Below are 11450 nucleotides of genomic sequence, written 5' to 3'. Positions count from 1 at the left end.
GCTGACCTCAATCATAGAATGTATATGATGTTCTTTTACGAGTGATATTGATGTGCATTGTGATATCCAATTTGGGATATTATTAGTTATTAAGGTTTAAAAAAACAAGAATAAGAGAGAATACAATTTAAAAAAACAAGATAATGGAAGTAGATTTAGCAGGCCCTATTTTAAATGTTGAATAAATATGTAATAAAGGGTCTTAATAATAAGAAGATATATAAAGTTTCTATATTCTTATAGTATAGTATAACTGTTGCAAAAAGGGTAAGAGGAACCTGTATTAAAAACACAGGAAAGTAAATTGGGTCCTCTCGAGCAACTGAAGAGTCGTCGGCGTGCTATCGGAGTCTGCCGTCGAAATAGTGTGTGAGGTCCCGGTAGGTCCGGTTTGCACCTTGCATCCTATCTTGTTCTTGCATCTCCTTCACCCGGTCATCTTCCTTCTCTTTAATCTCGCGGGTTACCCTCCTCTACCCTCCGTTCCCACAGTGGTTTCTGGATTTCTTCGGGGCTTAGCGGGTCTGATATTGATCGCGGCTATCTGAGTATAGTTTAGCTAGATCGATTCGAATCCCATTAACACCCTTAGGGTCGAGTTGCCATTGTTTCATTTGCTTGTTTTTGGAGGAGTTAGGGGAGTGTAAATGGATTTTCAGAAAGATGGTGGGGAGGACCTTGATAATGGAGGCCCGTGGCAGGATGTGCAATACCGGAAGAATAACAGAAGTAGGGGGGATGGGGTGGAATGGACTTTCTTAGTGCAAAATATCTCGGACAAAGTCACAAGGAACATTTTGTGGCGAGCCTTTCAACCGTTTGGGTTTGTCTCTGATGTATATGTGGCCAGAAAAAGGGATTCAAGAGGGAGATGCTTCGGTTTCGTCCGGTATGTTGGTGTGGTGAATATGCAGGAGACATTAACGTCTATGAATACTATAAGGTTGTTTAACATGAAGGTTATAGTTTCCTTGGCAAAATACGACAAAGACCATAAAAAGATTGTTTATACCCCGGATATGCTGGGTCGGAGAGAGTGGAGACCAAAGGAAGGGCAAGGACAACAGGTGAATAGTAACCAATTCGGAGATAGTGGAATCGCAGGGGGTACACGTCCAATGCAGCAGACGAACGAGCAAGGTCCCAAAAATATGCAGAAAACATATGATGGGAGGTCGTATGCCGATATTCTTAATGGTGATAAGAGTGACAATAACCATGGGGCTAAAGTTATCACAGTAGATGGGAAGGGTTCCCTATATCCCCTTCACTGTGTTGGGAGGTCTATCCTAGGGTTTGCTAAAGAGGTTATGTCATTGTCCAAGATGAGGATGGCTATTGAGTTTGAAGGAATGTCAGAAGTGGGTCTATCATTTGTTGGTGGAGTGACTTATTTATTAACCTTCAGAGATAAAGTTACTGCGACTACGTGCATGCAGTCGAATTCCCAGTTTTTCAATAAGATGTTTACCAAGTTTCAACTATGGGTGGGAGATGATATTCCGTTTAGCAGGTTGGTGTCCCTTAATATTACCGGTGTACCGTTCATTATACGTGATAACAAATTGTTTGATAATATTGGTGGCTTGTTCGGAGAAGTAGTACAAAAGTCATCGTTTTCATGGCAAGAGGAAGACAATTCATCGGCTTCGGTCAAGATTATTACTACCCAAGCGTCCAGAATCGATGAGGCTGTGGTAATTAAGTGGAATAATAGAACTCTAGCTATCTGGGTTTCGGAATATGACGGGCTCCCGGTCAGAGATGATGTTTCCATTCTAGGCTCTCAGGATGATCATTATGAAGATGACTCGGATTCTGACATGGTTTCTGATGATGAAGAAGAGTTAGAGGATGGCGAGATTAAGCATGGGATGGAAGAGGTAGATAACAATCAAGACGGTGATCCGATGAATGTCCAGCCGGATTCGTCTCCGGCAGACCATGGTCAAACAGTGGGTAATCAGGAGGCGGTGGAAGACAAAAGATCCTCGGGTGTTAATGCTTATGGGGAAGCTCAAAGATTGCATGGGGAAAGGTTGGAGACGGAACGTGATACTCGAAATAATGTTTCTCAGCCGCCAACTTTGGAAAATCCAAAAATTGTGGTTGGGGATGGGCCTAATATTGCCAGGGTGGATAGTAACAGGAACGGGCCGATAGATACTGGAATGGATAATAACTACATTGGGCCTAATTATGTGGCTGAGGGTTTGGGCTCGATGTCGGTTGCGAATTTGGGGAAGAGAAATAGGGAGGAACGGAGCCCACCTTCCATAGGCTCAACTCAGGGCCCAGCCCAAAGATTTAACAACTTGGGTAATTTTAACTGTGAACCTCTGGATCTAAATACTCCCATTCGGGGGTCTTCTGGTAACAGCGAAGAACCCACTTCTATCCCTGATATTGGTGAGGAGGTATCAATTGGCACAACAGTGAACATCACAGCGGAGGCAATTAATCTGGAAGGAGATGGAGCAGGTATGGTGGACCCTGATCTGAACCAGGTTATCCGTGAAGAGGTTGAAGCTACAATTAGGGTTGGGGCATTGATTGGTGTTGATCTTAATGGCTTCAAATCTGAGACAGAGATGCTAGTTGCTGAAGATGGCGTCCTCAATGGTTCCCGATGAATTGTCTTTCAATCAATCTCAGGGGGGTGAGAAACAACCGGAAGTCGGATTGGATTCGGGGTCTTAGAACGGGATATGGGATACACTTTCTTGCTATTCAGGAAACGAAGTTGCAGGATTCGGAGTCTTTCATGTTTAACCAATTCTGGGGTAGGTCGGTGTATGAGTTAGCAGTGGTGAACTCTCAAGGAAGATCAGGAGGATTAGCGTGTTTATGGTGTCCTTCCGTTTTCAGGTGCGTCGATATAATTCGTAACAGATCCTTTATTGTGATTTCCGGCTTTATGTTGCCCTCGGGTTGTAGAATCAATTATATGAATGTTTATGCTCCCAATGACATTGTTGGTAGAAGGGCTCTTTGGTCAGAAATATTGGGTGTGAGAAATTCAATACAAGGCTTGTGGGTACTGATGGGTGATTTCAATGAGGTTCGGGATGCTAGTGAGCGTAGGAACTCGGAATTAATTGAAGCAAGTGCTGAAGTCTTTAATCAGTTTATTTTATCGGCTGGTCTGGTGGAGTATAACATGGGAGGGGGCAATTTCACATATATATCAGATAATGGCCAAAAGCTCAGCAAGTTAGATCGTTTTCTGGTGTGTCTGGGTTTTAGGGAACAGTGGCCTAATGCAACGGTATTAGCTCTAGATAGAGTGGCATCCGACCATAGACCTATTGTTTTATCCACTGTACAATCGGATTTCGGTCATATTCCCTTCAGATTTTTCAACTCTTGGTTTGAGTATCCTGGGTTTTTTGATTTCGTGCTACAATTATGTGGGGGTTTTTCTTTTTCGGGCCCGGACGATCTTGCGCTTGCAATTAAGTTACGGTGGTTAAAAAACAAGATCAAGTATTGGCTAAAAGCGGAAAAGGAATCACGGGAAGGTATATACGGTTCTAAAAAGAATAGGTTGGCCAGTATCGAATGTCTTGCGGAGGAAAGGCCGCTTCTGGAAGAAGAGTTAGCTGAACGAGCTGACTGTCGGAATTACGTGGCAGAATTCGATAGGTTAAAGCAGCTTGACCTAAGGCAGAAATCCAGATTAAAGTGGGCTATATATGGTGACGAAAATTCAGCTTATTTCCATCACATAATTAACGCGAATATATCTACTAATAGATTGAATGGTTTGATGATTGATGGTAGTTGGGTTACGAATCCTTTGACTATCAAGGAGGCACTGTTCGAGTTTTTTGATCAGCAGTTCAAGGAGCTAATGCCTGTTAGGCCGGTATTGGTATGCCCTAACTTGGCAACCATTTCGGACAACGAGGCTGCTATGTTGGAATGCCCCTTTTCTGTGGAGGAAATTAAAACGGCAGTGTGGGAATGTGAAGGTGATCGAGCACCAGGTCCGGATGGTTTTAACTTTCAGTTTATTAAGAAATGCTGGGCTGGGGTTAGGGAGGATTTTGTGAAGCTATTTGCTTGCTTCTATGAAACAGGTTCTTTAAATAAGTGTTGTACCTCATCATTCATTGCATTGATCCCAAAAGTCAAAGATCCGATGGGCCCGGCAGACTTCAGGCCAATCAGTCTAATCGGGGTGATCAATAAAGTCATCTCAAAGGTTCTCGTAAATCGTCTGAAAGGGATAATGGGGAACCTGATTTCGGAGCAGCAGTCGGCATTTTTGGCTGGTAGAAATATTATGGACAGTCCACTTATTCTCAATGAGGTGCTTAGCTGGCTAAAGAAGACTAAACGAAGTGGGATGTATTTCAAAGTAGACATTAATAAGGCGTATGATTCAGTTAACTGGAGCTTTCTCGATTCGATTATGACGCAAATGAATTTCCCAAGTAGGTGGCGTGCATGGGTTATGGCTACTTTGTATTCCGCTAGAGCCTCCGTTCTTGTAAATGGGTCACCAACGAGGGAGTTTGACTGCTCACGGGGGCTGCGCCAGGGTGATCCCCTTTCTCCATTTTTGTTTGTTATTGTGATGGAAGCTCTTACTGGGATTATGAGTAAAGCAGTATCGATTGGTTTGTTCAATGGTATTAAAATCACTAGTGAAGGTCCGAACTTGTCTCACTTGATATATGCAGATGACGTGATGTTTGTTGGTGAATGGTCGAGGCTGAATGTTATCAATTTAAGGAGGTTACTGAGGTGCTTTCACTTAGTCTCCGGCTTAAAAGTAAACTTAGCGAAATGTAGTATTTTTGGTGTGGGCGTTAGTGAGGAGGATATTCAAGATATGGCAACTCTTCTAAGGTGTAGAAAAGGCTCCTTCCCATTCAAGCATCTTGGTTTATTGGTAGGTGCCAATATGAACCTTGCTCGGAATTAGAAACCGGTGATTGAAGTATTCAAAACTAGATTATCAATCTGGAAAGCTAAAACGCTTTCTTATGGTGGGAGAATTACGCTAATTAAATCGGTATTGAATTCTTTACCGACATACTTTTTCTCTTTGTTCAGAGCACCAATTAAGGTCCTAGATGCTTTAGACAAAGTTCGGAGGGTATTCTTTTGGGGAGGGTCGGAAGAAAAGGCGAAAATGAACTGGGTAGCGTGGGATAAAACAATAGCTCCGCTTGAATATGGGGGCTTGGGTTTTGGCTCTCTCAGGGATGCTAATCTAGCAATGTTGGCGAAGTGGTGGTGGCGGTTCAAAACTGAAAAAAAAGGTATGTGGCGTCGGATAGTGTGGGCGGTGCATCACAGTTCTAGATCATGGAATGATATCCCGGTTAAGGTCTCGGTGGCAGGGCCATGGAAGAATATCCATAGCATTCGACAGACATTAGTGCATGCAAATATCGATTTGTATCAAGACATCTCAGTGGCGGTGGGTGACGGGAAGAATGTAATGTTCTGGTTGGATTGCTGGTTGGACCAGGTGCCATTATACATTAAATTTCCAGCTCTATTCAAGGAAGAAATGGACAAATAATGCATGGTGGCAGACCGATGGGCCAACAGCGATTCTGGGCACATCTTTTACTGGGCCTGGGCTCGGCCAGAGCTTGGATCTGAAGCGGCTCATCAGTTGCAGGGGTTAATTAGTATGCTAGAAGACTGGAATGGCTCAACGGATGCGGACGTTTGGAAATGGAATCATGATCCAGATGGGAATTTTTCTGTTTCGAATGTTAAAAAGTTGCTTGGTTCTGTGGATCGAAACAGGCCTGAAAGAGTATTTGAATGGAACAATTGGGTTCCGAAAAAGGTCGGTATTGTAGCTTGGCGAGCGGAGATGGAAAGATTGCCGACAAAGTGTGCATTAGCCAGAAGAAACGTCCCGGTTCCAAATCAACTGTGTGTTTTATGCGGAGAGTATGTAGAGACATCAGAGCATGTATTTGTTTCATGTCATTTTGCGCAAACGTTATGGCAAAACGTGGCGGGATGGTGCAAGATTCCGCCGGTAATTGCGTTCGGCATTGGTGATTTACTAAAGCTGCATGAATCGAGTTCGGGTTCGAGAAAGGTGAGGAAAGTAATACATGCTTTAGTTTTGGTGACGTTTTGGAGTATTTGGAAGACTAGAAACGAAGTGGTTTTTAGACAAGTGAATGCAAATACGACAAGGAGTTTGGACGAGATCAAGTCGGTAACGTATCTATGGGTCAAATCTAGAGCAAAAGTGGCGGCTTTGAGTTGGGAAGATTGGAGTCGGTTTAGCTTGGGTGTCTTGTGATTATGTAACTTAATAGTAATTGATGTATTCTGGTGGTTCTTGGTGTCAAACGTTGTAATTTTGGTGAGTAGCGCCTTGCTACATTGAATAAAATTTTATGTCGGCCGTTCAAAAAAAAAATAAGAAGATATATATAAAAATACCCTAATAAATAATATGATTACATGATTCGTGCATCAATACAATCATGTTTAATTTGTAACTGTTGAATAAATATGTAATAAAGGGTCGTAATAATAAGGGGATATATAGCTTAGTGGTATCTTGAGGGTTAAGATAAGGCTTTGGACTAATAGGTCCTGGGTTCGATTCTCACAAAGGAGGTTTTCTCATATTTATTGAGTTTCCTCCTTGGTGTATAGGCATTATGTCTAGTGGAGATGGATATGATCGGGTGGTTCCGCTGATGGCACGATGATACTCCAGTGATCCGTTAGTGATCCAAATTTGCCGTTAAAAATAATATATATAAAAATACCCTAATAAATAATATAATTACATGATTCGTGCATCGATACTACCATGTTTAATTTGTAACTTTTGGTAATAACTTTATGGATTTAAATGGGGCAATCGTTACATAATCACGTCATGATGTTTTGAATAAATGCATATTTAAAATCTCACATTGAAATCCTAAGATGACTTTTTTCAAAAGAATATCTGAAATTATTTCGACACTCTTTTTATGTGGAAGATATATAATAAATAATATATAATTACATGAATATAAAGTTGATTCGTGCATCAATCTTACCATGTTTAATTTATAACTTTCTGTAATAACTTAGGGGAGGGGGTGGTCACTAGTGATAGAATTCTATCACTCGCAATATCCAATTATGTTCCGCCATGTCAGCAACAATTTTTCCATCACTCACAATCTTTTTTAGTGGGAGTTGTCATCACTCACCACCACAACCAACAATTTTCCCCAACCAACAACTACCCTCACAATAAAACTCATCACGACCGTGGAAAAAATAACGAAATCATATTTCGTTATGTTATAACGCGTTTTCATGTATGGTGTCGGTGGAAATCAATTCCGTATCACGCGTTATAAATGCTCATCACGGTACCGCCCCCTCCACCCTTATGGATACTGAATCAGGTCATGATCGTTTCTCAACGAAAATAAAATGATTATAAAACTGCGCAGTCACAGCCGCCAATTTCCCTCATCTTTTTAGCTTCCAAAAAATAAAATCGATATTTTTTATTTTATTTAAGTAAAAAGCAAAATTAAATAAGCTATATTCGAAGATGAGACCCCTATATAAATGGAGCCATGATGGAAGAACATACCACGTCAATAATAAAACACTCACTCTCTCTCTCTCTCTCTTTCTCTCTCTAAAAACAAAACAGGCAACCTTTTCAACATCTTTTACATTAGTTACGTCAACTGAATAACATTCGAGATGGCGGCGGAGGGTGGTAGTACGGCGGAGATAGTGGTGGTTGTTAGAGAGTACAACCCTAAAACCGATAGTGAACGAGTTGAACAAGTTGAAAGCAGCTGTGAAGTGGGCCCCAACGGCGAACTATCACTTTACACTGATCTGTTGGGTGATCCGATTTGTAGAGTTAGAAACTCACCGGCTTATCTCATGCTGGTATTTTTTTAAGTTTTTAATAATAATTTTACGTTCATTTTTGTTTTTTTGTTTTTTTGGTTGTTAACGTTGAAAATAAATGTTGCAGGTGGCGGAGATGGTGGTTAGCGGTGGCGATGGAGCGGAGATAGTAGGGATGATAAGGGGTTGTATTAAGACGGTTACTTGTGGTAGTAAATTCTCGCGTAGTAGATTGGGTGAATGTTCGAAACCGTTACCGGTTTTAACTAAACTCGCCTACATTTTGGGCTTGCGGGTGTCTCCGGTTCATCGGTGAGTGTATTTGTTTCAAATGCATAGGAAACTGCTTTTAACGACGCTTTTCTGACAAAATCATTTTTGTTGGAAAAGTTACGATAGTACTCCAACAAAAATGATTTTGTAGAAAAATCTGTCATGGGAAATGTCCTCTGAAACATTTCCCACGTTAAACTTTTTCTACTATTTAAAAAAAAAGTCACTTAACGTTTTATACACATTTTTCAGAAAATCTTGATGCAACAAACGTTCAAAAGCTTACAAGATTTACTTAGAATAGAAAAAAAAAAACACATTTTTTTCTTTTTATGTTAACATATGAAATTTACAGGAGAATGGGAATCGGATTAAAGCTTGTTCGTAGAATGGAACAATGGTTCGAAGATAACGGTGCCGAATACTCCTACATCGCAACCGACGACGCTAATGAGCCTTCGGTCAGTCTCTTCACGGATAAATGCGGCTACGCTAAGTTCCGTAACCCTTCCGTCCTTGTCCACCCGGTATTTGCTCACCGTCTCCCCGTCAACAACCGTGTAACCATCATCAAACTCACCCCCTCCGACGCGGAGTCACTCTACCGCCACCGCTTCTCCACCACCGAGTTTTTCCCGCGCGACATTGACGCGGTACTCAACAACCACCTCAACCTAGGGACCTTTTTGGCATTGCCAAAAGGGTACATTTGGGCGGGGCCGGATAAATTTTTATCCGGCCCACCTGAAAATTGGGCCGTTATGAGCGTGTGGAATTGTAAGGATGTTTTTAAACTCGAAGTGAAAGGCGCATCGAAGTTAAGAAAAGGGATTGCTAAAACGACCCGGGTCGTGGATCGGGCCTTCCCGTTTCTAAGGTTACCCTCACTCCCCAAAATTTTTAGCCCATTTGGGCTCCACATGTTATATGGGCTAGGTGGGTCAGGCCCATTGTACACGAAGTTCATCAAGGCTCTATTTGGGTTCGCCCATAACCTAGCCAAGGAGTGCAAGTGTGGGGTGGTTGCAACTGAAGTGTCTAGTGAGGACCCGCTCAAGTTAGCAATCCCACATTGGAAGGTTCTATCATTCACGGATTTGTGGTGTATCAAGAGACTTGGGGAAGACTACAGTGACGGATCAGTGGGTGACTGGAGAAAGTCACAGCCTGGTTTATCCATTTTTGTTGACCCTAGAGAGTTCTAACTTTTAACAATATATATAGTTGGTTGGTTGGTCTAGTTTACTGGTTTTAGGGTTTTTTTGTTTTTAATGAGTGGGTGGGGAAACAAAGGAAATGAGTAGGAAATGTGTTTCATGAGGGTATATGGTCATGTGGGGCCTATCTTTTCGCGTAAATGAATCTAGTATTATTGGTACTTTTGTTGAAATCGGTATGATTTCTTTCGAATTTCAAAATTCATAACTAATTGAGTTTTCAAGATTTTTAACGGAACATGTGTTTGTATGGTTCAACCATTTTTCGCTGAATTGGGTTATATGCGTGTTTCGTTTTCTCTAAAGACGAATAGATTCCTTCCCACCTCTTGTGTGGAAGATTTGAGATCTAAAAAGGGAATTTGTGTTTATATTTGTATAGATATGATTCTTCAAAGTTTAGGTGCATTCTAGAATATCCCATAACAAAATTTTATAGAAGGATGATTTTATAAAAAATGAAATAAATTTAAAGAATTACAATGAAGATCTTATTGGAGATGCTCTATTGTGGGTCATTGTGTTTTAAGTTATCTTGGAGGATTCTCCTTTTAGTGATGTTGTTTTCACACTCACTAATCAATTGATGGGACATTTGGCTTTTTGCTGTTTTGGCATATATCTTTTATCTTGTATCATATTATTATTTTTCTCTTTCGATTCATGGTATTCTGTTACCATGACACTTTTGTTTGGTTATCATTTCATTCTTTTGCTAGTGATTATGAGTTTATTTTGTTGTGGCCTGATTGTGACATGTAAGGTCCAAAAATAAAATTACCACATGCTTGTTTTAGATTTTAGGAAAGAATGTGACATTCGTACTATATTTGTTTGTATATAATAATAAACACACTGATGTTTATACACGTCTCACATATTGTTTTGTAATGTTTCTGTATTTTAACAACATAACTCGTCGGTGTAATAATTGCTACCGGTTGATGACCCTTATGACCTTTTAAATTCTGCTCGAACTATGAGTACCTCCACTTAAGAAAGGCATAGCATGCGTTTGTAAAGTCCGATCGGCATCGCTCCAAGGTTCACTACAAAACTTTGTCTTAAAACTTTTAATTAAGAGACAGACGATAAAGAGAATTATATTAGCCACACGACAATTGTTGTTAGAAGAATATATCCATACTCAGCTATGCACCCACTGTAAGAATAAATAAATAACATATTTATTTATATATGGCCATTATAATCATTTACATTATATGGATCAAAATATATAACAATCCATTAAATAATTAGTTGGTAATTGTTGATGGGCCTTATTACCATTATTAACTAATTAGGGTTTCCTCCTGGGTGCATATATAAGGAGACTTATTTTTGAGGTTCTAAGGTGAGACTCATAACCTAATTACTCATAACATCAAATCGACCTCCATCTCCATAACCGAACTCCCTTATTCGGTTTCTTCATCACCATCATTAGATTGCACCCTAAGGAGGAACCAGACCAAACTGACAACTATGTCAAACACTGTTACTACATCTCCATCTGGATTCTCTGCTGGCTTGTGCTGATGCAATCAGGTATGTTTTCATGTTTTCCTTCATGTATTAACAGAACTGAACCAACATGTGGTATCAGAGCATATGTTGATTAGTCAGTTCTGTTCTTGTATCCATTATTCTGGGATCAAAAATCTGGAAAACTGTTTTTTGAAAGTTCATAAAAAATCAAAACTGTTTTCGAGTTCTAACAGCCGAAATCCCTGTGTTCGGAAAATATGTTTGATAATTTGACTCGAAACCATAAGTGGGATAATAATATCCGAAATCTGTTAACTAAAATCATAAAATTTAGATTTCGGATCCCAGATCATGTTCTTATTTTTGTTAGGGTTCATCATAATGTTCTAAGAAAACTCGAAAATTCCCTAAGATTTGGAATATAATTTAGATTAGTGGGTGTTTTTCCTGTTTTGATCTTTATTTTATCTATTAAAATTTCGAAAACTGTTAAAAGATAATCAGTTATTATTACGAAATCTTTTGATAAGTTTAGATCAGCATTAAAACAGGAAACATTATCCCACAATCCCTTAAATTTCGAGTTTTCAGTTATTATCACAAAAC

At 40.1% G+C, this 11450-nt stretch overlaps 2 protein-coding genes across 2 annotated transcripts; both read left to right on the top strand.

The window, feature by feature from the left end:
* The first annotated feature begins 5542 nt into the window (after positions 1 to 5542).
* On the top strand, positions 5543 to 6286 carry LOC110913436. The gene has a single exon (XM_022158268.1). The coding sequence runs from the start codon at positions 5543 to 5545 to the stop codon at positions 6284 to 6286; it is 744 nt and encodes a 247-aa protein (XP_022013960.1).
* Positions 6287 to 7608: 1322 nt separating this feature from the next.
* Positions 7609 to 9589, top strand: LOC110911030 (probable N-acetyltransferase HLS1). The gene is made up of 3 exons (XM_022155593.2): positions 7609 to 7905; positions 7994 to 8178; positions 8495 to 9589. The coding sequence occupies exons 1-3, from the start codon at positions 7711 to 7713 to the stop codon at positions 9342 to 9344; spliced, it is 1230 nt and encodes a 409-aa protein (XP_022011285.1). The 5' UTR covers positions 7609 to 7710; the 3' UTR covers positions 9345 to 9589.
* The last annotated feature ends 1861 nt before the right edge of the window (positions 9590 to 11450 follow it).

Source organism: Helianthus annuus, chromosome 15 (assembly GCF_002127325.2).
Source record: "Helianthus annuus cultivar XRQ/B chromosome 15, HanXRQr2.0-SUNRISE, whole genome shotgun sequence".
Taxonomy (NCBI): Eukaryota; Viridiplantae; Streptophyta; class Magnoliopsida; order Asterales; family Asteraceae; genus Helianthus; species Helianthus annuus.
The sequence above is the reverse complement of the archived record's forward strand: the minus strand, read 5'-3'. Positions and strand labels throughout refer to the sequence as shown.

Coding starts and splice junctions, on each gene's coding strand:
- LOC110911030 (XM_022155593.2), top strand. CDS start 7,711: ATGGCGGCGGAGGGTGGTAGTACGGCGGAGATAGTGGTGGTTGTTAGA. Junction 7,906..7,993: donor CACCGGCTTATCTCATGCTG/GTATTTTTTTAA, acceptor TAAATGTTGCAG/GTGGCGGAGATGGTGGTTAG. Junction 8,179..8,494: donor CGGGTGTCTCCGGTTCATCG/GTGAGTGTATTT, acceptor TGAAATTTACAG/GAGAATGGGAATCGGATTAA.
- LOC110913436 (XM_022158268.1), top strand. CDS start 5,543: ATGGTGGCAGACCGATGGGCCAACAGCGATTCTGGGCACATCTTTTAC.